General features: G+C 37.4%; 1 protein-coding gene across 5 annotated transcripts in view; it reads left to right on the forward strand.

Annotated features, from left to right (window-relative positions):
* Positions 1-11,861: 11,861 nt before the first annotated feature.
* LOC107559772 (protein quaking-like) overlaps positions 11,862-27,477 on the forward strand; it is a 106,082-nt gene continuing 90,466 nt past the window's right edge. For all 5 annotated transcript variants that reach the window (XR_001605658.1, XM_016243723.1, XM_016243725.1 and 2 more), the window contains exon 1: positions 11,862-12,560. Coding sequence is in view for 4 of the 5 variants with exons in the window: in XM_016243723.1 (XP_016099209.1) it covers positions 12,419-12,560 (142 nt within the window). In the remaining variant the exon portion in view is untranslated. The remainder of the gene's footprint in view (positions 12,561-27,477) is intronic.

Raw genomic sequence — 27,477 nt, forward strand, 5'->3', positions numbered from 1 at the left:
TGATATTTATTTCAGTATTTTCAAATTCAACTCCACAAATGCGCACATTTCTCCTTACATCGTAATATTATATTATATATTCTATTATATAATATATATTAACATAATATTGTCGGTAGGACTAATAGAAACTGACAAATCATCATTTGAACTTTTGAACATTAACTTTTATTTGTATTACCGTCTATACAAAAGAGGAAACTTCTTTTTTTTACTGTATTGTGAAGATGGAGTATGCAATGTACTGCAGTGAATTCTGCAGTATATTGCATACTCCATTGATTACTCCATTGGGCACCTTGATGTTGAAAAGACCAAACATAGAAAAAAACAGGTCAAAAATGCAAATCAAACTGACGCAAAAAACTTGATGTCCACTTGACATCCACACTCTGATGTCCAACTGATAATGTGAAGAAAAAAAAAACATTAAATTGACATCAAACATTGACGTCAAAAATGCAAATCAAACTGATGTCAAAAGCTTCTGACATTTTTCACATCCACACACTGATGTTCTTTCGACCACCAAAATAACGACAACAAAACTATGCAATGAAAAAAAAGTTTTAGTCAGCAAACTTGAAATCAATAATACAAAAGTAAATTCAAAAAGAAATGCACTTTCTGATTGTGAACAAAGATCAATATGGTCCATATCACAATCTGAATTTGATTAGCTGTGCAGTGCTACTTCCTGATTGTTTAATTCAAAATTGGCCAAATTCCGTCACATTCCGCATTATACGGTGAATTGTGGTTTTGGATTCCGTGGTTCCTTCGTATTTCATTGAAACACATGTTCTTGTAAGTGTTAAAAGTTACCCAAGATAACTTGTACATTTCAGATGTCAACACATGTACCCACCTGAGCTGGACACGAGGTCACGGTCAGTTTTAAGCTCCCCCGTCACTACTAGCATAGCGCCATCTACAGGTGTGGTGTTAAACAGCAGAGAAAGCTTTGTCATCAGGCATTACAAAGGACATGTGTGTGGATGTGAAATGGACATCAAGTTTCTGACGTCAGTTTGATTTGGATATTTGATTTGGATATTTGACTTGTTTTTTGACGACAAAGTCTGATGTCAATTTCAGGTCTTTTGAACCTCATTTGCCCACTGGGACACGTTTCAAAAGGAGATGTGGCAAATGGATCAATTTGGGTCATTTGAGGACCAAGTTAAGAAAAAAATTCTTCTTAAGCACATTCATTTCACTAGTAAAATCCTCCACATCAAATCTGAAACTTTTTTGGCTGTTGACTTTAATAACGTTTATTAACGTTAATTCATGTTTTAATTATCATATGATGAGCTCATTGATGACTTTGCCTCCAGAAAAAGCAGGAGTGTGCCTTTGTAAATTTTGAAATGCTCCAGCAGATCAGTGTTTATTTTCGGAGTGTCTATTTACACTAAGTGCAATAGCCCACCTTGTTGGTAGAAGCTATTTACACTAACTCCGCCCATCTACGTGTGATTGGGCTAGTCAACACAGCAAAAGACTATCAGCAAGTAACAGCCCCAGTGGCTTAGATGTGCCTTGTGTCGTAGACGTTTTGACACGATCGGCCCGAGTTCAGATTTGCCTTTTGCCAAACTTTCATATCATATCGCATCGGAAAGGCATTTATTTTCCATAAAAATGAAGGAAATAATAGAAAAGTTGAAAATAAAGTATCGGGTAGGGTTAGGGTATGTGTAGGGAGAGCTTTATTGTCCCAATAAGGTGCCATACATTTTTTAATTTGAATTAAAATTATAATTTACACTCAGTACGTTATTATTGCATACTGTTTTATAATTTACTACAATATTGAGATGCAGATAATTGCCACTATTTGAAATAAGTAGCATAAACAGCATTTTATCATAGTGTAAGTGGAATCTATTGTTAGCCTATCTGCCCTTGGTGTAAATAGCATATCGCTAAGAAAATACTGCTATTTTCACTTAATCTATCGCTAAGTAAATACGTAAATTGTGTAAATAGCCTCTGCCATTGATTTTTGATTCAATTTATTATTGTTTATTTTGATAATATTTTATCTTTAAAAAAATCTTATTTAATGTGTAATTTGTTTTTTTTTAGTTATTTTTGCTGTAGAGCTACAATTGTAATTTGTAAATAATACAATTTAATTACAATTTATTTACTTTTATGTTTTCTTAAAGTTCTATTTTTATAGTAGTTTTTTTTTTTTTTTGTTCCCGTGATATTTGGGGGAAGGGGCACAACATTACAATTCTGCTTAGGGCACCCATTTGGCCAGCAGTGGCCCTGTTGGTCTCATTAGTATTCAGTATTCGTATGTAATGTTTAAACATACAATTTTGAGATTTTAGATGTGCCCTCAAACGTACAATATTGATCTACCAATATCTAAAACGTGTAAAGTGTAGTCACCTCTCATTCAGAAAGAGAAATATAAAGTTTGGCATTAACATTAAACTTGTGTCATAATGCTTAAGACAACAATTTCTGAATTTTGAAAAGTTGGAGTATGATGGCAGATGGTGACAATTATCTGGACAAAAAGAGTTCAATTACAGTCTTGTCCTTACACAGAGCTATCGTGTGGCTTCTAAAGACTTGGAATATAACACTAAAATAGAATGAATTACTTTTATGATCAGATTTATACACATCATACACAGAATACAGAAATCATACACAAAAAAATGACACTTAGAAATTAGCTAAATATGCTTATATATAACATTTATTTAATTATCCTCATTGATGAAATACAATAAATCAACTAATTGATTCTATGAATTCAATATTATATAAAGTTAAATGGTTTGTAAATATTTGTTATTTTCCAAAATTATATTTACATATAATGTTTATGTTTTAGATGCTGCCAGTATGTTCATTTCAGTGTAAAAGTACCAAAAATGCATGTGCCACACTTTATACATACAAATATCTACGATTATCAATGAAACCGTAGTTTATCTATAGGGACTTCTTGCTACCTCTGAGCTTTATATATCTCAAAATGTTCTCCCTCTCGGCCCATCCAGCACAGAGCACCAGCACACTGGCACCATGCCTGCGGCTGAATGACTTTGGGGTCATCAGTGGTGTGGCAGATTTCTCTCTGTTGTGGTACAGGGGAGGAGCCCTTATTATCTGTGTATGGCTGTTTGAGAGAGGCCAGTGTGGTGATGTCTCCGAGCTGGAAGTACACTAATTGTCTTTGTGTCCTGGTTCTCGGCTCGCTGGTCCCGGCAGGTTACAATAGAGCACAGTGTTCCCAGCGGAAGACAATTGCTGTCTGTCTGCACTGGATTTGTAGAGTCGCTGTCCACTCTGGCTGTGCATATTTACACCGTTACTCACACACACATGGATCTGCCCAGACAAGAACACACACTCTGAGAAATCGCACACTTTGCTGGTGATGCTGGTAAGACTGGAATGACACACAAAAAAGAACAACCCTCTGTGCAGGTGTGTCACATTTTGTCAAACACTGAACCACTTCTGAAAAGCCAAGGAGTATTTTTACATTTTATAAAGAAAGTGATGGTGTTTGTCCATGCATAATGTGCTGCAGGGTGCTACAAAGATAAATTCTAAGACTTTCGTATTTAATTTTTTGTTTTTAAATATATTTTTCAAATATGAATCATTTTCTAATATCCTTTTTTCCATAAGAATAAAATGACAGGTTAGGTGTTATCTGATTGTATGGCAGTTCTTGTCAAACTCAATGAAAAACACCTCAAAGGCCATGTTTTTGCACTGCCTGCAGATTACCATAATGATAATAATAAGCGTGCACTATTTTTGTTGCAACTGGCTTTTTTATTAATAATTATTAATAATTTGTTTTAGCCCTCATGTTGTTTTGCATGTTAATTTAACCCACAATGGATTTTTAAACTTCTTGAAACTTGTGTATTTGATTATTAGTTTTTTGGATCTCAATTACCATTCTGTTGCAGCGCCATAAATAAGTGTGTTTTTAGCCTCCCAAGAATTAAAAAATATGACCTAAAATTATTAATTTTTTTAAACGACGACGGCACAGGCTATTTACACCAAGTGCAAATAGTGATAAATACTATTTACACTAAGTACAATAATGTTCACTTCAAATAGTTGTGTCCATGTAGCTAATTTTGAACATACAAAATATGTTGGTCAAATTGACCCCTTACACAAAAGAAGAAACCTTTTTTTTCTCACATATTATATTTTTAGTCTCTACAGATGCTACAGTTAAGAAAAAAAAAAATCTTAATAATGTTTTGTGAATATGATCCCTTGAGGGTTGCTGGTTTACTGGCACAATTTAAAAGATTCCACCCTAAAGTCTTTATTCTGGTCAGATATGGGGTATTTTCATCTGTTTAATCATCTACCTGGCAGAAATCATGCATAATCGTTTACTGAAAATGCCATATAAAATATAAAAGCAACACAAACATGGCAAATTTACAAGAGCTACTGAAGCCCACAGAATATATTACATTGCGTTTGATTATAAATGATGAAAAATAAACCAATAACTATAGACATCAATAATCATGAATACATTAGGGCAGAAGAAATTGGTTTGTATGTGATAAGGCCTAGGAAGAAGAAAGTGTTATTGTAATGTAAATCACATTCAGACTGGAATACTGGCAGCCTATAACAGCATCATATTGACGCTATGAGATTATATCATCATTCATATTCTGTCATGGGAAGAGCCCGGGCAAGTCCTCTCTTAGTGGAGGGGAAACAGTTTAGCTCTTTGTGTTTAAAGACTGAGCTTTTGCATGTGGGAAACATTACTCATTTATGGCAAATCAAATCTGATGTCACTGATACACTCAAATATACAGAGTCATTTTTGTTCACTCCTTAGGTCTATTTATATCATGAATTCAATCAACTTTGTATTTAATCTTATAGCAAAATATGTAGGTATATTTGCCTGAATGGGGACTAAAGATGCTAAAAAAGGACTAAATTGTTGCTGAATTTTAATAAATATGAATATTTTGATCAACACAACTGGGTTCATTCTGGAACAGGGTTTAAATCAAACAAACAAAAAAAATGCAGTATCCAATCAAGCAGGAATAGACTCATGAGGTGAAAGAGATATGCCTGGCAAATTAATTTTACATGAAGGTACTATCTCCCAGAGATCCCCTGTTGACTCAATAAATTGTCCATGTTGTAGACAATAGTGAAAGAGCTGAGGTGTAATGATTGTGTTGTACGCTCAGATAGGAGTTTTGTGAGCTTTTAATCTGTTCTGAAAAGTAGGAGCACTAAAATTCACTTTTGGATACCTAACACTGATTTATATGAAAAGTTCACCCAATTTTCAAATGAATGATCATTTATTCATCCTCATGTCGTTCCAAAATTGCATGTCTTACTTGCTTCTGTAGAATACAAAAGCCGAAATTTTGAAGAATATCCTGGTTGCTCTTTTCCATACAAGTGTAAATAATGGGGTAACTATTTATGGTAACTATTTTCACATTTCTGGCATTTGCCTTTAATGTGATTTAAAGGGGTCATATGATGTTGTTAAAAAGAACATTATTTTGTGTATTTGGTGTAATGAAGTGTGTTTATGCGGTTTAAGGTTAAAAAAACACATTATTTCCCACATACTGTACATTATTGTTTTTCCTCTATGCCCCGCCTTTCTGAAACGCGTCGATTTTTACAAAGCTTATCGGTCTGAAAAGCGAGGTGTGCTCTGATTGGCCAGCTATCCAGTGCGTTGTGATTGGCCAAAAACCTCAAGCTTGTGACGGATATGTTACCCTACCATAATGTGATGCCGTGTCCTGGTGCGACGAGACAAAACCAATAAAACCCATTACAAACGAGGCATTTGTTGCATCCAGTTAGGACATAATGACTTATACTGGCTTTTTACGCATTGCGTTGCATCACTCCGCGTAAACATAAAACCATGTCTGCATTTGTGATCGGAGAGATGACGAACAACAAGCGCTACTCTACACTGCTCAAAACTCGCGTTTGAATCATCAGTAGCAAATTCTTTAAATATGAAAACGTACTTACAGTCTGTGAGTCAGAACAGCCGGAATTGTAGTCTACTCTACCAGGATCAGGAAACAGTCCTCCATAAAATGTGCTGCACACATCTGAATATTTGAGTTGAACTGTTCTGGAACAGTGTTGTAAATACAACTTAACCACTGATTTATAGTCGTGTCCTCTTTTGGAAGGCCAAACTAAATATTTTCGCTTTCACGACGAAACACACAGCATCTTCACAACATGGCGGCGGTGGCAGCAACAATAAAGTTACGCCTTCTTTCTTTGCGTGAACATTTAGGCGGTGTTATGCAAATCTTCCCACATCGTGATGTAGACATGTGGGGGCGTGTTTAAATGAGGTGTTTTAGGAGGGCGTGGCCTAGTCTTAACTTTGATAAAGAATATCTCTTTGGGTTTGAGACTTTAGTCTTTGCAACTTTAGGGATCTTATCTATTCACGAACAGCTTGTAACACTCCAAAGAGAAAGGAAAACTTGAAATCGCATCATATGACCCCTTTAAGTTATAAAAGATCACCATAAATGTATCATAACAGTGGTCCATATGACATGTGGACTATATTCCAAGTACATTCCAAATCACAAGATCGGTCAAAACAGTTGATTTGTAAATAAATCATTCAGACCTTTTTTTGTGAACTGGATCAGATTCATTGAAAAGATCCAACCAAAAAAAAAAATTGTCCACAATCGTTTTGTTCACAAATTGGGCATTTGCTATTTCTCTAATGAATTCTCATGAATGTACCATGGCGAGCTAGGCAGGATTTCAAGATAATCTGTGAATAATGGTTTATCTCTCTGTGTCTGTCACACAAAGCTATCATGTGACTTCAGAAGCATGTAATCCAAGGCCTCACAGACCGCCTTTAAGATACATTCATCATGCTCTTGAATTCATTTTAAAGCTTAAAGGTCTGGTCTCCATTGCATGCAAAAGAGCAACCAGTGCATTCTTTAGAAAATCTATTTTTGGGTTCCACAGAAGAAAGAAAATATAGTAAATCAGGTTTGAAATGACGTGAGGGTAAGAAAATAATGACAGAATTTTCATTTTGGGTGAATTAAATAATTTGGACCACCTAATGTATATTTTTGTATATGCCATATTCTCTGTGTCTCATAGTGTTTGCGATCTTTAAGATCCAGTCACATGTATTGTTGCTCTGCAAAGTTTAGCAGGCTAAATCCAGTCATTTCAATAGAAATTCACATGATATAATGTTTCACTTGAGGGTGAAATGTTTCACTCTGATGTGAAGTTTCATATTCTCTGTGCAGATTTTGCTTGTGTTCTATTTGGTTACGCAAATCCGCCTCATTGGCCAGCAGAAAGCAGATTTAAAGTGACTTTTGTGTATGCAGCGCTTCATGCTTCGCTACACTGTTGACGATAAACCTTTTTTACTCACAAAAATTTGCCTAAATTTCACTAATTGATCGTGCATTAACTCTGAACTCCTAAATAAACATTGTACTTAAGCCAATTTCCAATGAAGCTTTTAGAGACACGTCATAAAGTTGCACTGTCTCTAGATTTCACTCTAATCTAATATGAATATGAATTAAACAAAAACAAAAATGGCCACCAACAGTACAGTACATGTATTATGTATACATGTGCTTGTAAGATTTAATTCAATGACAAAACAAAATAGCAGCCCTTTTTTTTTTAATTGAGTTCTGCTATCTCTATTCTCAGATCTCTATGTTAGTTAGTTGTTTATTGCTTTATCCTCTCCTCTTCATAATTTGCAATTCCATAACACTATAATCTTTTACCATTCAGCCTCCTTTATCATTCTGTCTCAGTCTCTCTGATTTGAATATTGTTTTATCCGGTGAGTCAAGGCTTTCTGTTAATTACTTCTCTATTCATTTAACCATGTGGGTCTGTCCGAGAGGAATTGTCTGACTCCTGCATTAAATGGCCCACATTCCGATCCTCTGATGCTGAAACTAACGTGAGTTCCCCCCTTTATCTCTGCAGCGCGTCAAATTAGCACACAGCGGCTTCATGTTACAAAAGACTCGGCCAGCAAAAAAAAAAAACAACTTGGAGACAACCTGATATGTCTTTTTGTGAGATTTTTGTGGCTATAGGTGGCACAGTCTCTCACTGAGGGATCTGCTCATGGATGTTTAGTGTACACTGAGCCACAGGGCTGCCATGGGAACTAATGACCGATTTATTTTGTGGAACATGATCAAATTTAGTAATGTGTTCAATAAGACATTTTGCACTGGAAATGAGCCTTGGAGCTCAGTTATGGAAATTATTATTGATGTTTCATGGTTGTTTCAGTAATGCATTCAATCATTCATGACTGAATTAAATTTAATGCACTCTGGCTTGGCTTCACAAAACTATAATTGCACAGATTCTTCACATGTAGAGGACACATCAACACATTGATTTCCTAAATATTTTCTATAAAATGTTAACCATTAAAATGAAAATCCAAGCAATATTACATTTAAATAAGCTTCTGCTGTTCCTATTACTGTAACAGTTTTCAGCTCTCTGGAGGGCTGTTATGCTTATTTTGAGTATGTAAAATGTGTATGTACATTTTTATAGGCACAGTAATGTACAATATCAACATATTGACTATTGAGTTCAGTACTCTAACACAGTTCCATAGCAGAGCTCCTATTTGACCGTAATTCATGAAATTACATTTTTATAAAGTATAAGTCAAACACATTTCATTTAGTTGCTGTCTGTGTGTGTGTGTGTGTGTGTGTGTGTGTGTACTTTTGAATACTAATGACATCATTTTGGCTAGTTATTCTTCATATTTATATTCAAAAACATGCAAATAGTGTAAATGAAGTGTAACCAACCACAGTGAAGACTCCTCTTTTCCTTGACTGTGTCTGGATTCTTCAGTTTACAGGCTGTTTTCATGTTCGGCTCAAACCCACATACTGGTCACATGCACTTATAGAGAAGGGGGTTTACGAGGGGATCTGGGATATCTGAAGGAGAGCGAACAAGTGAAAAAGCGATCGAGCTAAAAAGAGGGAGCCGGAGTGAGATGAAAGGACGAGGGTTTGAGAGCGACAGTGCACTTGTTCCCTGGTTCAACCAAACAGAGACAAGCTTGCCCGGTTTCAGGGTGCATGTGTGAAGGAATGCATTCATTAACGTAATTCCTCTGCTCTCAAACAAGGCTTCCGTCATTTGGAGAGCAAGCGAGTGAGCAGAGAGCTGCGGGGTGGAGGGGCAGTTCTCGCTGAAGAAGGGGTGAGGGGTAAATACACCCCTTTTTCTCTGTAGTTAGGAGGGCAAGGCGCCCTAACACAGGCCTCTGCGTCCAAGGCGATCTGCATGTGAAAGCCCTGGGCATCACAAAAGGATGAAAAGGTGCTGGGCAGGACCTGGACAAACCCTTCCTGTTCTGGTGGGTCGTTTGTTTCCATGCTGTCAGATACTGGGCCGCCAGCCCTCTCTACCCTCATCTTCTCAGCCCTCTGGTGTGTTGTTCCACATTGTCCCTTTTTTTGTTTTCCGGCTGTTTCTCATACGTGCATCGTTTTATTTCGGTCACGTGAATTGGAGTGATGGACCGCTGTAACTTCAATCGGTGACTGGAACAATTGCTTCCATGGCTGCATCTAAAAGCCGAACAGCACCATGCATGAGAACTGCTTTGCATAACAAAAGAAGTGACAAAACCATTAGGCCAATTAGAGTATTTATATAAACATAGTAATGAAGGGATTTAAGCAGTCATAAATTATGCTTACTCTGTGGGAAAATAACTTCAGTTCTTTCTGAAATTGTACATGTTTGCTATTTCAAAGTGTGGTACTAGGGCATGGTGTTTATTTCTCAAAATCAAATGCATTGCATTAAAGCAAAGAATGAATGCTGGGAATGAAAATGTAGCACATCAAATTTTAAATCTCTGTAGCTCTCTGCTTATCCTGCTCCAATAGGGACAAAAAAGAATGTTAATTATGTAAATTAAAAAGTGCTCTAATCCAGAGGGAGGAGCTGTTCCCATAGCGTTAGCGTTAGTTGAGTATTGGCACATATTGACAAAGCATTAGCCTCCATCCACATTGTGTAATGATTTCTTTTTTCTGCAGAGGAAGTCCTCCTATTGAGATAAATGCCTTGTTTTCTTCTTTACCATTGTGGTATGTTCTGATGTGCGCTGGTGTTTAGTCAGTCGCACTTCTTCTACTTCACTATTCCCATCCAGCTTGCCCAAAGAGGACAAATTAGTCTTTTAACATTAGATCCATGTGACCAATACACGCTCAGGTTCTCAAACACCTCAAGACAATAAGGACAGAGCTTTCATTCTCAATAAAACAAGCAGTATTACTAAATGGTAAATGTAAGAGGTAGAACCCTTACGAAAAAGAAGTTTATTCAAGTGTGCTATTAGTATACTTCTTTTAAACTAAAAAATAGGAAAGTATACTTTTAGTCTACTTTTTATGTACTTCTCAGAAATGGGCTTTATGTACTTCTCAGAAATATACTTTTACATTTAAGTATACTTGACTTATAGCCTACTTAGAAAAAGTCTAAATATATTTTAGCTATAGTTGTGCTCCTAGAATCCGTGTTTTCATTGTTATAATGTAGGGGGCGCTAGTACACATCTTAGAATTTCCAAAAAACACAAGTGAAGAAGAAACCGAAACAACAGATGCTTCCACATGCCCACATTCAAGTGTTTAAAAAAAATAATACTTGAAGCTATAATAAAATGTTTTTGTTTACAAGCAGATACCCTGTTCTTTTGATGTTTTGTATGTTCAGATATTCATGTAACAAAATATATACAAAATACTTACTAAAATAAACTTGAAGTATACTACTTTTTGGCAAGGGAATCTAAAGAAAGATTTAAAACTTAAGAAAGAAAGATTTAACTTAATTTTGCTTGGTGAATAAATGTAACCCTTTTTAATGATTACGTACCCTTTATTGTTTTAAACTAGCATTTTTTTTTTTCAGTGAAAACCTAAATTAGATATTTGGTAGACTGTCTGAGCTGCACTTTATGACAATAAATAAATAAAAACAAAAGTGTGACAAAACTAATACAACGACTTATCTCAAGGGAATCTAAAGAAAGATTTAAAACTTAAGAAAGAAAGATTTAACTTAATTTTGCTTGGTGAATAAATGTAACCCTTTTTAATGATTACATACCCTTTATTGTTTTAAACTAACATTTTTTTTTCAGTGAAAACCTAAATTAGATATTTGGTAGATTGTCTGAGCTGCACTTTATGACAATAAATAAATAAAAACAAAAGTGTGACAAAACTAATACAACGACTTATCTTGACTCTGTTCCTCATACTAACCTAATTGCATGGCTTTATAATAACATACAGCAGCACATATGCACATCTTTTTGAATGACCAATTTTAGTTTTTAATTTGTCCAACATCTAGTTTGTGTTTAAATGAACACAAACCATATCTTCTCCGAACGACATGACAGGGATTAAAATGAACAAACACACTGATAACACAGACATTGTGATAACTGATAACTCTAGGACAAGCGTTTTGAAGAATGGATAGACATTCACGTTCACCGTCCCAGTAGAAAAAATGGCATCTCTATGGAATAGTAGACATTCATCACAATACGCCAGATGCATATATTACAGACATGCTTCAGAAACGATGCGCATTTAAAATGGGCTAATTGTTTTTCAAATGTACAGTGTGTCTCTCTCTCTCTCTCTCTTTCCCTCGCTTTCTCTCTCTCCCTCTCCTCCCACAGTACGATTTCTGCCTGCTGGGGCTCAGTGTGATCATGTGACGGGCTCGCGAGCGCAAGAAGAGCTGGTAACGGAGGACCGAATGCCAATCTCATTGAGAAAGCGCCTTCATTGCGCGTGAGAGACGGGAGGGACAGACGTTTCTAGCGCTGCACACATAGACAGACAAGACACAGGAAGCTCTGGGGAACTCGGGGAAAGGTGCATTTGCATCGCCTCAAGAGGAAGTTAAGGACAAATCTCTCGCTAAAATAAATCTTAAAAGGCGCACTGGGCACGCGGGAGTCGCCTTTACGACTAACTTGTGGGATTTATGGGGAATTGTTTCTGAAAGGAGACCTGGCTTCTCTCTCCACGCGTTTAGATTTCATTTTAATTTCAGTTCATCAGCTGCACTAAACAACTGCCATCTCCCGAATTGCCTATTGCAGCAGCGGACTGTGCGTAAAGACAAGAGACAGCCGCCTTGTCCGCGGACGAGTCAGGCACTTGCCTTCTTCACTTGCGTTTTTGTACTCTATTTATTATTTATATTCAAGCCTTTATTTATTTTGGGACTTTTTCCGTCTATTTTGGGGCGTCGGTGGTGATTTCTGTGGAATATGGTGGGGGAAATGGAAACGAAAGAGAAGCCCAAGCCGACCCCAGATTATCTGATGCAGCTCATGAACGATAAGAAACTGATGAGCAGTCTGCCCAACTTCTGCGGGATCTTCAACCACCTCGAACGGCTTCTCGACGAAGGTAATGTTTCTGGAATGGCATGCGTCCGTTAGAATGACACGCACGGTGCTGGAAACGCTCGCGGCTCGTACGCGCTTAAGGCAAAATGGTTAACAGTAACAATTTATGGCGTCAGTTGCTTTTTTTGGCTGTCAGACCGTCATTCTTTTATTTTTGCCAAACATATGAAATACAGCCTTTTAGTTCTGCTTTAATAACTGCTCAAGTTTACGCTCGCACTCGGTAGTCGCTACTTCTCCGTTGCAATGGGATACCTGTGGCTTGCGAAATGATTTTACAGTGGTTCTGTTGGTTATTAATATATATATCTCGTTAGAAAAAATATATTTTTGATACGTTCATGTGAATACGACCGTGATGCAATAGGCTCATTTTACAATTCCACCTTAATATTTGAGAAACAGTTGTTTAGAGACTTTCTCTGAGACAAATAATAATAATAATAATAATAAAACTCGTAAGTATTCTATATGAATTCTCTCATTTAAACTCTAAATTAACCAGATTACTCCAATAGATATCGAGAGATTTACATCAAGAGTCGATGCATAACTGACAGTGTTGGGGATAACTCATTACAAGTAACGCCAGTTACGTAATCAGATTACTTTTTTCAAGTAACTAGTAAAGTAACGCATTACTTTTTAATTTACAAGAGAATATCCGAGTTAATTTTTCAAATAAGTAACGCAAGTTACTTTTTTTTCCAATTTATTGATTGACGGCTCTCCTGTCCCCATGTTGAGAGAAATCAGATGTTACTGTAGATCTAAAATAAATATGAATATGCATTAATTCATCTCACTCACAAAAAAAACACAGATTCAGTATTCCTCAAATTTAATTTAAATAATGCAACTCAGAATATGACGCAAACCTGCAATAATTAAATGTTAAACAACACAAATATCCTTTATGTATTTAATCCCATTCTACTAACCAATGTCTTCGATGATTCAGTTCAACCGTACTAATAAGCACAAATTACTCTAGACAAACATTTGTGTGTCTTTGTTTATTGCTGAAGTGTGTTGAAACGTCTTCTTCTACATTCTACTGTACGGACGCAAATGAGCATTTCCTTCAGCCTGAGGCTTATTCATTTCACGTTTGGTTTGGTTTGGTTTACATTTCACTTTTTTATTTTAAAAAACAAATAAGCAAGCCCTGTCCAGATTGAAAAAGTAACGCAAAAGTAACGCAACGCATTACTTTCCATAAAAAGTAAGTAGTTAGTAACGTAATTAGTTACTTTTTTAATGGAGTAACGCAATATTGTAATGCATTACTTTTAAAAGTAACTTTCCCCAACACTGATAACTGATATCGCCCATTTCGTTGGCCTAAAAGAGAAAGTTGACCATCACTTACGAGTGAAGAGTTGTGTAAAAATTATATTGGACTGCTAATGTCTAACAAAATGTAGTGAGCGAGACTACACAAGCAAGAGAAACTTACTGTCACACCTACAGATCCTTTTCTGGACCGTTGCTATTTAAATAGTTAAATGGTTGACCAAAATAACCCAACGAAATGGCCCAGTATGTGTAAGCCAATAGTTAAGTATATAAAAAACAACCCAACATGTTAGTGTAAAACAGCACACACAACAATACAAACCATTTGTTTAGCTCTATCTAAGCATAATGTCAATTTTCACGATTTGTTTGTCAGGTTCGTCTTTTAGTTACTATGTGCACCATGGCATGGTCCTAGAGCAGTCCACCACTCACTAGTTTGTGGTTAAGGGTGAGAATTACATGTACTGTGGCACCAGGGGGCTCCTGACTAATTCTGTACAGAAACCTCTTGTCCTGCTGTCAACTTTATAATGTTGTTAATAAGGTTTATATTTGCACAAACTGTGCTCTTTTTCTCGTTCAGACTGTTTAATAAATGTTTTATAGAAAGCCTTGGGCCTTGATTGCAACTTAAATTACGGTAGTTAGTTGTTAAAAGGATGATTAAAAGCATCTTGTTGATCTGTCTATCTAAATGACCCCTGTCAAAAGAGAGGGCCCCGTCTTACCACCCGCATGAGTTCCTTTTATTCCTGAATGCAGAGGCCGTTCTGTCACTGTAGACTGATTTTCATTGTTCTTTTGTTTTGTAATATTCTTTCCTATTTAACACATGCATTTTCATTTCCGTGCCAATTGAAAATCTGATTAAAAAAAACTATCGTCAAACAAAGCAAACGTAATTTCAGACCATGATGTGCTTGTGATGATTTAGAACCTCTTGAGCAAACCTACGTTTTAAATTACGTTTATAAAACTCATCATTACAAACATTACTCTACATTAACAAATCATTACTCATCATTACTTTCTCAGTACAGTATGAGGGAGGGGGGAGTTGTTATATTTTTGACATCTTTGAGCGCTGCCACCCTCCCTCGCTCAAGTTAGGAAGGTTGGTAGGTTTATAATAGCTGACACACAGAGTCCCAAATAACTGCTTTCCGCCGGTGAATCATCTGCGCCCAGCATGCCATTCCTGTGTGGATGCAGTCCTTTGGCATCCGCAGTTAAATATCGTATTCATCTGCAAATCACAGCGGAATGACGTAAGCCTAATAACTCCTCTGTGATCTCATTTTAAAATGTCAGTTTCATTTTTAGACTTCTAATAAAATAAATTCTCATTTGTCCGTTCAGACACTAAAATAAACACATCAAAAAGTGCCTTTTACACGCTATCCTGTTAAACTTGCTTTTCGGACATCATCATACGCCCCTCGGGTGGGCCTGGGGCCTGGCTTTACACTGGGCTTTGTGAATTGCAGCAGTTTCACAGTCGCTTTCTTGTTTATTTCTTGTCACTCACATTTACAGCCTTTCCCTCTGGTCGAAACTAGCTTTCCTCTCTGGATAAAGCTGGTGATGTCCGCCTGTTACATTAGCCGTGTAATCAGGACAATGTGGCTGATCTTACCTGCCAACATGAAGAATATTCTGCATTTCCCTTGCGAAGTATGACTCACATCGTGAGTTTTCACTGCTTTTTATACAGAGAGTTGGTGAGAATCTGGCATAGAGATGTGTCATGCTGTTTAATGCAATATTTTTGAGTAATATGCCAGTTAGAGTCGTTTCCTCCACCACATATTATGGGTTTGTCACAGTCTAGCTTGTGCAAATCTGAATTAATAACGCTGTCAAGGGAGCACACATTCCATCGTACTGAGACTGCGAGTTAGTCTTGTGCTCATGAGAGTGAACTGAGCAGTCGGTTTCACTTCCACTATTGAACCATTGCAGAACTGAGCCCTGACCTCCAATAAACAGGACACACTGCTCAGATCTGCATGTTGAGAGCGTGTGCAAATGCGTGCATGCATGCCTCTGATCATACGCCTTTTAGAAAACTATTTGCAATTGGTCATGATCTTTGGTGATTATGAATGAGTTTTCACTGCTTTTTATACAGAGAGTTGGTGAGAATCTGGCATAGAGATGTGTCATGCTGTTTAATGCAATATTTTTGAGTAATATGCCAGTTAGAGTCGTTTCCTCCACCACACATTATGGGTTTGTCACAGTCTAGCTTGTGCAAATCTGAATTAATAACGCTGTCAAGGGAGCACACATTCCATCGTACTGAGACTGCGAGTTAGTCTTGTGCTCATGAGAGTGAACTGAGCAGTCGGTTTCACTTCCACTATTGAACCATTGCAGAACTGAGCCCTGACCTCCAATAAACAGGACACACTGCTCAGATCTGCATGTTGAGAGCGTGTGCAAATGCGTGCATGCATGCCTCTGATCATACGCCTTTTAGAAAACTATTTGCAATTGGTCATGATCTTTGGTGATTATGAGGTCAGAAAACGTGTTTCTATGGATCCATGGAGAAACAAACATTCTGTTGTCGTGCTACAGTACTGCAACTGACAGACTGCACGCTTCAACATATATATTCTTTTGTAATCTCAGAAGCTTTGTCGCTACAGTGGAACCATCACCAAAGCAACGCTAAATCATCGGCTTTTGCTGAGCTCAGCTCTATTCTGTCCTAGAACGATGAGGAGAACACAAATTATGGCCTACTGCTCATGCTGGACCACTATATTGATCATACATGAAACTCTTTTCTGCACAGCTCTTTGAGAATGAAAATGGAGAAATGAATTGAAAGTGTTGAAAATCTGTGGCATCATCGATAATCAAGGCAAGCGATAGCTCAGAAGCGCTCAGTAGCTGTGTGAGATCGCATGTGTGATATTCCCTGTGGGGTGTTGTAATATCCAACAAATCTGGCTCTGTTTGGATGAGAGTATGGGAATGTGTCGGCTTGCATCCATCTCATAATGTGCATTCATTTTAAACTCTCGTTTGCAATATCACATAATGGGATGCAAGCAGTAGCTTGGGAGCACTTTGGATTTAGGCAATTGCTGTCATTATTACTATGAGAGTGCTGTTAATTTTTGTAAATTACTTTAGATTACTGTAATCTACTGAAACTACAAATCTAGACAAACTCTTATATTCTCTGATAAATTACTATAATGCCATTATCATTTGGGGTGGTGCTCGTTTAGTAGTTATAGAGCTGGGCTGGTAATAGTATCTGTTTCCAAAGGTCATAAGTTCACATTTAATCAGAGACACTGTATTCTGATGGAGTGTCTGGGATCCTCTATCGTTATTGTGCCCTAGAGCACTTCACTTAACCCTGGGTTGCTCCAGGGGGATTGTCCTTGTAGCTGGTACTGTTAGATACTTTGGATGAGAAAGCTGTTTAAATGGCAGATAACATTTTAAAACTAGGGCTGTTAATCTGTTTAGTTGAATTTATTAAATGTTTCTAATTAATCAAATTAAGTTCTAATCACATATCAATATTTGCGGAGAAAATCCACCAATTTAACTAAACTTGATTTGCTTTAGTGATAGGAAAATCCCTTAAAATATAGAATTGCATGCAAGTCAGGGGGCATGATTAATTGTACTAATTAATTGTGCCAAATATGTACTTGCATGTAAAATGTAAATGTAAATTCAGCAATATATTTCTATTTTATTAAATCTATATTCAACATATATTCCCAGTGTATATTCTCATATTTCCAATTAGTTTTCTATGATTGTCATGAAAAACACCCAGTTTTTTCCTGTGAAAATTGTAGAAAAATGCTGTTTTTTTCCCCCCTAGTTACAAACCTAAAATTATATGACACTTCCAATGGACCCACATTTCCACAATTCTCAGAAGAGGAATTCGTCATAGTTGGGTAAACTTTTATAGTGGTAAACAGAAAATACAACAGATATATTTTTAGCATTCATTTTAGCACACCATTTGCTCCAATAGCAAAAGAAAAACAAAACAAAACAAAAACAATAGCTTCCATGAGAAGAGAGAAAGATGTCAAATTTACCATCAGTCCCTTTAGAAAGCCATATTAGAAACGCTCACGCAGCAGCGTTAACAAGATTTCTGAAATTGAATACCTACTATAGGTAATACAACCCAAAATATAGTGTTCTAAATGTTTCTAAAAAAAATTTTTATATATATATACAGTGGGGCAAAAAAGTATTTAGTCAGCCACCAATTGTGCAAGTTCTCCCACTTAAAAAGATGAGAGAGGCCTGTAATTTTCATCATAGGTATACCTCAACTATGAGAGACAAAATGAGGGGAAAAAATCCAGAAAATCACATTGTAGGATTGTTAAAGAATTAATTGGTAAATTCCTCGGTAAAATAAGTATTTGGTCACCTACAAACAAGCAAGATTTCTGGCTCTCACAGACCTGTAACTGCTTCTTTAAGAGGCTCCTCTGTCCTCCACACGTTACCTGTATGTAGATTAACAATGTTAATAACTATGTGGAAACATGTCATCCATTGGCCAAAACCAGAGTCTAAAACCACAATTCTTCCTTTAACAAGCGCAAGTGTATTTGATACACATTATTTGAAGCCCCTTGCCATAGTCAGACTCAGTGTTGTAAAGAGCTGTTTCTCCACGCTCTGAAGGGTACTGTGGCCTTTAGATATGAGACGTGTGACCGGCCCTGGCATGTCACCTTTGAGCGATGCATTTGCGTGAAGCAGTCGTGATGCTCATAGGCTGATGCACAGACCAAGTGTAAACCCCTTCCCCTGTTAGTGCAGATGAATGCTCTCAATGGCCAACAGGAGCAGTCAGCCATGCTAGGCCGTGCACTTGGCGCTGTAATAAAGGTGATGAATTTAATCAGGGGAGCAGCCGCTGTCATCAGTACAAGGCCCATAAGGCAAAGTTGTGCTGCTGACATCCATAGAGAATGGAGTTAGTTACTGTTTGAATAGAGACGGTAATAGAAACAGAGATGTATGTGGGCCCCGTAAGGCATGGTAATGCTCAATGGTCATTCATGGTTTGTACACCAAATTGTTCTGTTATGGTGTCGTAAAAGGTTTCTAAATAACTTACTGCTGCAATTTAGTGACTATAAGTACATACTATTTAGTATTCAAGGCACTCAAGTGCCATGTTCAAACATTCTGAATTAAATTCAAGATATCCCTACAGTTGTAGGATGTCGAGCCTCAGACGGCATGGCAATGGACCATCCACAGACACTGACAGTCTGATGTATATTGCACACAAAAATGGCAAGAGCTGGCTGAAATCTGATTGGCTGGCACTGTGCAACTTCCAGGAGTCTGGGTGCATCAGTCTGCCTGGAAACAAAGTCCTGTTTACAAGGTATAGAGTGCTTTTGAAAAATTACTAATTACATGATTTGCCAAAAAAATCCAGTGGCATAAATGTTTTTAAAGATATTAAAAGTTTTGTTGGAGGCTCTTAGTAGCATATACTAGATGTTCACAAACAGAATTCTACTATACAGCTATACATCTTCTTACACTGTCTTTCGAAAGTTTGGGATCTGTAGGATTGTTTTTCTTTGAAAAATATGATACTTTTATTTAGCAATGATATGTTAAATTGATCAAAAGTGACAGTAAGAACATTTTTTGATTTAAAATAAATGTTGTTCTTTTGGACTTTCTATTCATCCTTTGATGTACCACAGTTTCACAGTTTCCCAAAAAAATATTAAGCAGCATAACTGTTTTCAACATTGCTAATAATAAGAAATGTTTCTTGAGCAGCAAATCTTACCCCAAACCCCAATCTTTTAAACACTGCATGTCAGTGATATTATCAGTATTTTATAATTAAGTGACATGACATGTGGCCAAGTATGGTGCCCCATACTCTGAATTAGTGCTCTGCATTTATCCCATCCAAAGTGAACACACACACACCGTGAACACACACCCGGAGCAGTGGGCAGCCATTTTTGCTGCGGCGCCCGGGGAGCAGTTGGGGTTCGGTGCCTTGCTCAAGGGCACCTCAGTCGTGGTATTGAAGGTGGGAGAGAGGGCTGTACATTCACTCCCCCCACCTACAATCCCTGCCGGTACAAGACTCGAACTCGCAACCTTTGGGTTACGAGTCCGACTCGCTAACCATTAGGCCACGACTTCCCCCTCCCCCTAGTTTGGATAGACCAAGGTTTTTTTAAAGTCTTTCACATTTCTGATAATTTCTTTGGTGAAGCTGACTGACAATGCTGTGCATTTATTTTTTGTCGTTTTTAGCCTCTAAATTTTGGATAGACCAAGGTTTTTTTAAAGTCTTTCACATTTCTGATAATTTCTTTGGTGACCGAGCTGACTGACAATGCTGTGCATTTATTTTTTGTCGTTTTTAGCCTCTAAATGGCATGTCAACACAGAATTGACTGTGATTGGTCACTTTTCATGTCAGTCAGAATGACCTCTCTTAAGTGGCTGCAAACTGACTTTATACAGAGAGTCGAGAGACAACAGAATGTCTAACTATTGGGGAGGATTTTTTAAAAGAAAAAATACTTTGTTGTCAATAAGTTAACTAGATGGTTCCAATCTTCCCACTTGTTAGGAGTTTGTTTATTCTGTTAAACAAAACTCAGAAACCTCATTGACAAATACAACGATCCTACCACACATGTAGTTAACCTACATAACAGCTCGTTTATCACTGCTCAAACAGGACATGCACACTAAAAGTGGTAATTAATCTTTCACACAAATTAATATCAGAATCTGATGCGCTGATAATCACACTCTGAGGACCCGTTTTAATGACTTTGCCTTCTAAAACTTCAATACAAGGCGGTTTACTTTCAGGAAAAGCCCTTTTCATGAAAGCTCCTTAAAGATCCCATGAGGACTGGAGAAGCGCATGCTCCTCTGACAATTAGTCTAAGTGGCCACATTTATCACCTACTTGGAGCAATTAATTAATCCTGAGGAGTTTTACTAGGGTCAAAGTCAATTTACCCAGAATTAACTTCTTTAGGACTCTGTCTTTAGTGGTAAAGTAGTTGTCCTTTCAGGGACACTTTACAATCTCTCTCACTTTGTGGCATTAGAGGAGTAGGAAATGAGCTGTGTACTCATTAGGAGCTAGAGATGGAGAGAGATACAGGTGACTTACAACACTAGAAGCATCTCAGTGCAACTCAGGGACATTCAAGTAAATGTATGAATGTATGCTTAAATATAACATTTAGTGAATCTAAATATACACTATTTTATGATTACTTTTTTATTTTTATTCTATCATTCACTCTCATTTTGTTCCAAATGTTTGTGTTTTTGTGTGGGACAACAAAAAAAGAGAAATTTTGAATAATCTTCATGCAGCTCTTTTCCATACAATGACAGCTCATAGTTACCTCCTTCTTCTCCAGTGAGCTGTTAACTTAAGAACCACTGTGACTATATAACTGAGTCAGTAAAAACAGATTAAATAATTATTTTGAGCCCATTCACAAATCGCACTGAACGATTAATTCACAATTTGGACTGATCTCAGGAGCCAGATTCTCAAAAATCACATCTTTTATTAAGCATAAAATGATGCACACTGTGAGATGTGTTAGTTTTAAGAGTTTAACCATCATTATTGAACGTACAGTATATAATGTTGTAATTTTTAATAGATGAAACATCCCATCTTACAACATCTTGCCTTTTAGGACTTAAGAATAGGATTTTATTCAAGAGTTTTTTTTTTGTTTTGTTTTTAAGAAGAACAACATAATATTTTTATTCAGTGTTCAGTCTTTTCTGGATTACAAAGTTTACTTATATATTTATTCACATATGTATAAAATATGAAAATACTGAAGAATGTAATACTATTAATATTTACTTAATACTTGAATAATAAAATACATTTTAGTACTGAAAGGTATCAGTATAAAAAACTGACAGTGTTTGTATGCTATGTGTTTTATGGTTGTTAGAGTATTGCATTGTTAGTTCAGCAACATGTTAAACAATTGTTGAGTCTCCTGTGTGGTTTATTATTATTCTATTTGCATGGCACACGGCATATAGAGCATTATAATACAGTCACTTATGAAGTCCAGTTTCAGTTTGGATTCTATTTTAATCTTTTCAATGTCACTTTGATGGCCTCTGCATCTACATTGTGACTGTTTACTTTTTGGATTACTAGTTTATGAGTTTGCAGTAGGTTGCAGGCAGATTCCTGTGGTGAGTTTCACTTCATTTTATGTTCTGAGACCCGTTGTGTGCCAGCGACACTAAGTTTAGTGTAAGTTTAGCTCTTTTTATTGACGTACGCAGGGATATTTTGAGATGCTCCGAAAGCAAGAGGTAATTGTGCATTCAACAGATTAATAAGGTTGGCATCACAGCATAGGTCATGCTATTACAGGTAAGCATGGCTTCCTTAAATCTTCTGAACATCATCATTTCCTGTCACAAGATGACTTTGAAGGGTCATTAGAGCAGAAGCGAAGAACACATACAGAGCGACTGTCATCAGACAGTACTTGATGTACCAGAGCACAGGGGTCACGGGGTCATCGTGTCACAAAGTCATGTGCCCCAGTTCTCCTCGCTCAAGAGCAGCGCCAGTTCATCTCAAGGAGAAATCAATCACATGACAAGCCCCCTTCCATTTCTGCTTCTATCAGTTACTCTATATATCATTGGGGATTATTATGGCCAGCTTCCTGTGATGCCGTCATTATTAGTGAATACTTCAACGTTGAGCTTTATAATGCATTCAGATCCCTCATTTTAAAAGCACTTTGTGTAATTTAAACTGTTTCTCACAGACTGCTGACTAAGTCTCCAGCCCGCCTGGTTGAGAGGAGAATGTGAATAGAATCTGCCTACACGGACAGAGTTGTATTGATTTCAGAATAAGAGGGTGAATGAAAAGGCAACATCTGAGCTCGTTTATGTCAATAGATTTTGGTCTCCTGTCGTTCCTTATCCTTGCCTGTTGCCTCTCAGAGTTAAATCCTATAACTTGAAATAATTCATATTACAGCGAGATGGTACCTGAGTGTGTTAATCAAAACGTTTTTTTTTTGCTTGTTATTTAACTTGTATCTGCATTTAAATGCAGTGTTTGTTACTATTAAGGGTTGCTGTGTATATGGACGTCTATAGGCACCAGCAAGTACATTAAAGAATGCGTATGTGTGCAGGCACGTAGTGTTTCTTTTCAAAGTGACATGACCAACAACTGTCCTGGCATGCATAGCACAGCTTTTCCCTGATCTGTTGCATCTGTAAACAAAACTTTTTAAAAACACGAAGGTACTGTCATTACTCGTGAATTATTAATCGTGATTATCTACTACATCATACTATCATACTAATATTAAACCAAATGGCATACTATTATTGAAATACTATTATTATTTTCATTAATATTTTAACATATATATATATATATTTATATACTTAGTACATCAAGTTAAAATAAATGAAGATGAGAAATGTTGCCTAGGTGACTGAAAATTTTGGGTTAGGTTTTTTTCCCCCAAGTAACAACATCTTTTATGCTTTCAGTTTTAGTTGTTAACTATCATAATTTGTTTGCTTTTTTACATTTACTTTTTAATCAGCTGCTGATTTTTGAAGTCAGTTCTCCTCAAATCCACAGGTCGTCCTATCACAGTAACCACAAGTATAATTCATCAATCTATCAACATGATTCACTAATATTTGATAACCACAAAGTGTCACAGTATTGTTTTGTCTTCATTCTGATACTGATTGTTTTATGATTTAAAACCAAGCAAACCCATACTGGTCGATCAGCGGTTGATATTGTTCTAAATATGTCTTCAGCAGTACTGAGGTTATCTGGTAAAAGTATCCATGTCAGCATGTTGGTCTTGCTCAGACCTCTATTGTTCTTGTCATTGGGCTATTTTTTCAGTCTGCTCCAGATTCAAAGTTAACGCTTGGTCAGATTTGAGGATTGTTGCTGCTCGGGAAGCAAAAGGAGATTGATGTGTTTACCTTTGGTCAGCAGCACAAAGTTCAAGGTACGGGAGAAATATTTAATTGAATCTAGCCGCTTCTGAATGATTTTCAAATGGTCTGGGCTAGGGCCCAAACAGATGCCTTTTAAAGGACATGGAGGGACCATCTAAAGTGCCATCCATTAGACTCTTCTGTTTAATATAGATAAAGAGCAATTCAGGCCATCTGAGAAATGATCGATTCCCTTACCTACTTAGCATGATTTATCTCATACCCTTTGCACACCAAATGTGCATTTTAATTCTTTGTTAAAGGCTAATGGCTCTCGCAGGTTTTTATTATAATGTCAGTACGCAGCCAAACATGTTCCTGTTAATAGCATCGTCACACTAAAGCCATAACCGGACTTGATTTGTTAGATCTGGTCTTGCTCGTGTACACTGTAGATTTACAATTTCAAAGTAATGCGTTTTGTTATACTTCTGTAGGACTTTAATTGTGTTTCACATCGAAAACTCAGTATGGATCTGGATTTTAGGATAGGGTAAGATGTTGATGTTTTCAGCATAAATGTGACCTACCGTTCCTAGAGCATGTGATGTGTGTGGCTGTTCATTCTCTTAAATTAACCTATTAACTTACCATCTTGTCATGTGACAGCGCAACACAATTAGGTGACAGCCAATCAGAGAGGCCAGAGCAGCGAGGGGATTTGCATGGTTCTATGCTTCACTTCATTTACAAACTGATATATGAACAACGCTGAGACTGTGTGTACCTGTCATCTGATGTCCCTGTGCTGTATGGAGTACCTTGTCCATCTCTGAAAAGACAGCCGCAGTCACCAGCCTTGTTCTCATCTCAGTGCCTGAGTGTTTTGAGTTCTCCACACAAATTGAATGTCTCAGTTGCACAGAATGATTCTGTTTTAAAGTGTTATCAAATGGCTGAGTTGTGTAGTGGAGTTTTGAGGCATTGTTGATGGGTTGAGTTAGTTGTGTAGTTGAGTTTTGAGGCATTGTTGATGGGTTGAGTTAGTTGTGTAGTGGAGTTTTGAGGTGTTATCTAGGGGTTGAGTTAGTTGTGTAGTCGGCCGATTTTTGGCATTTTTAGTTAATCGTCATCAGCCGATTGTGCTGCATATTAGTCCGATTTATAGGCAGGCGCGTCTGCGGGCAGCTGTACTGGAGAATCTCTCTCCCTCTGGAGGTGTGAGATGGAGCAACTCACACAGTGCGTTCCAAATGGGATATATCGCCCTCCGAAGGGCACTTCGGAGTGAAAACAATCATGGCCGCCATATTGAAGGGTCGTTCCAAACCGGAGTGCTCAAAACTGGCCACTTCAAAGGGCCCTTCGGAATGAAGGATTTCAAAGGGTACAACTGATGGACACTTCGGGCTCCCATGATCCTTTGCATATTCTTTGCATGATGATGGCGCCTCCGTGTGGGCACGTGATGATGGCGCAGAAGGGCACTTCAAGAAACAGTTGTTTGGTTCCCTACACCCTTCAACTCTTCGAAGCTTTGAAGGGATTAGGGCATAGGGATGAGCCCTTCTGAATGGAACGCAGGGACACTCTGCAGCAGCGCCTTGCTCACACACAGCTTCAGCTAATGATGGCAGGGCAAAACAAACCGTTTCGAACGTGTAATTACGTTTTACCCTACTAGAATTGATGCCGGAAAGTTATCATATTGCAAAAAGTCATTTGCATGTGAAAGTAGAAACACGTGCAATTCAGATGAGAATTCTGGGCTGATTATAACGTGCACGTTAACTTTCCTTATGAAATGTGTGTGTGGGTCCAACAATATCCTCCATGATGTCATCGCTTGTGGCCAGTGCACTCTTAAGCAGTTATGAGCAGCAGGCTGTGTAATATGTGTGATCTCTTTTATTTGTTTTATCACTATGGCCATTTGACTTATAGCAGTGTCCAGTGTTTCCCATACATTGAGTTATTTGTGGTGGCTCGTCACAATATCAAAACTGACTTCCACAAACTTAGATTTTCCAAAAGGCTTATACTTCGTTGAATAAACTGAGCACTGCACATTTCAAAATTAAAATGCAGCGTGGGTGTTTTTATATGAATGTATCTTTGAAAAGAACTGACGTCTTCAGAAAAGCTTCGATGTCATTTTAATTTTGTCTTTCCTGTAATGCCTGATAAAGTAGCGTTTGTGAGCTCAGCGCTTAGTTGATTACAGTCGTTACCGAGGAAACCCGCTCCAACAGTGCCTCCTGCTGCCAGATAATCAATTTGCATTTGCAAGTCTGTGGGAAATACTGTTGTTGGCAAACAAAAACAAAAAGCATGCTTTAGAACTGTTTTGAGAAGCTGCTTACATTTTGAGCTATGGATTATCACTATGAATTAGGCTACTACTACTATTAGTATCTTGTACCCTGCAATATATATATCATATATCGGCCATCGGCTGCTCTGATTTCTAAATATCGGCATCGGCCAGAGAAAAACCCATATATGTCGACCTCTAGTGTTAGGGTTGAGTTAGTTGTGCAGTTGAGTTTTGAGGTGTTAAGGTTGAGTTAGTTGTGTAATGGATTTTTGAGGTGTGTTAGGGTTGAGTTAATTGTGTAGTTGAGTTTTGAGGTTTTAGGGTTGAGTTAGTTGTGTAGTGGAGTTTTGACGTGTTATCTAAGGGTTGAGTTAGTTGTGTAGTTGAGTTTTGAGGCATTGTTGATGGGTTGAGTTAGTTATATAAAGGATTTATGATGTGTTATCCAAGGGTTGAGTTAGTTGTGTAGTGGGGTTTTGAGGTGTTAGGTTTGAGTTAGTTGTGCAGTTGAGTTTTGAGGTGTTAGGGTTGAGTTAGTTGTGTAGTTGAGTTTTGAGGGGTTATTGAAGGGTTGAGTAGTTGAGTTTTGAGGCATTGTTGATGGGTTGAGTTAGTTGTGTAGTTGAGTTTTGAGGCATTGTTGATGGGTTGAGTTAGTTGTGTAGTTGAGTTTTGAGGCATTGTTGGTGGGTGGTGTTAGTTGTGTAGTTGAGTTTTGAGGGATTGTTGATGGGTTGAGTTAGTTGTGTAGTTGAGTTTTGAGGCATTGTTGATGGGTTGAGTTAGTTGTATAGTGGAGTTTTGAGGTGTTATCTAAGGGTTGAGTTAGTTGTGTAGTGGGGTTTTGAGGGGTTATTGAAGGGTTGAGTTAGTTGTGTAGTGGAGTTTTGAGGCATTGTTGATGGGTTGAGTTAGTTGTGTAGTTGAGTTTTGAGGCATTGTTGATGGGTTGAGTTAGTTATTTAGTGGGGTTTTGAGGGGTTATCGAAGGGTTGAGTTAGTTGTGTACTGGAGTTTTGAGGCATTGCTGATGGGTTGAGTTAGTTGTGTAGTTGAGTTTTGAGGCATTGTTGATGGGTTGAGTTAGTTGTATAGTAGATTTTTGAGGTGTTATCTAAGGGTTGAGTTAGTTGTGTAGTGGAGTTTTGAGGGGTTATTGAAGGGTTGTGTTAGTTGTGTAATGGAGTTTTGAGGGGTTATTGAAGCGTTGAGTTAGTTGTGTAGTGGGGTTTTGAGGGGTTATTGAAGCGTTTAGTTAGTTGTGTAGTTGGGTTTTGAGGCATTGTTGATGGGTTGAGTT

The sequence above is a fragment of the Sinocyclocheilus grahami genome, unplaced genomic scaffold, assembly GCF_001515645.1.
Source record: "Sinocyclocheilus grahami isolate Dianchi unplaced genomic scaffold, SAMN03320097.WGS_v1.1 scaffold698.1, whole genome shotgun sequence".
Lineage (NCBI taxonomy): Eukaryota > Metazoa > Chordata > Actinopteri > Cypriniformes > Cyprinidae > Sinocyclocheilus > Sinocyclocheilus grahami.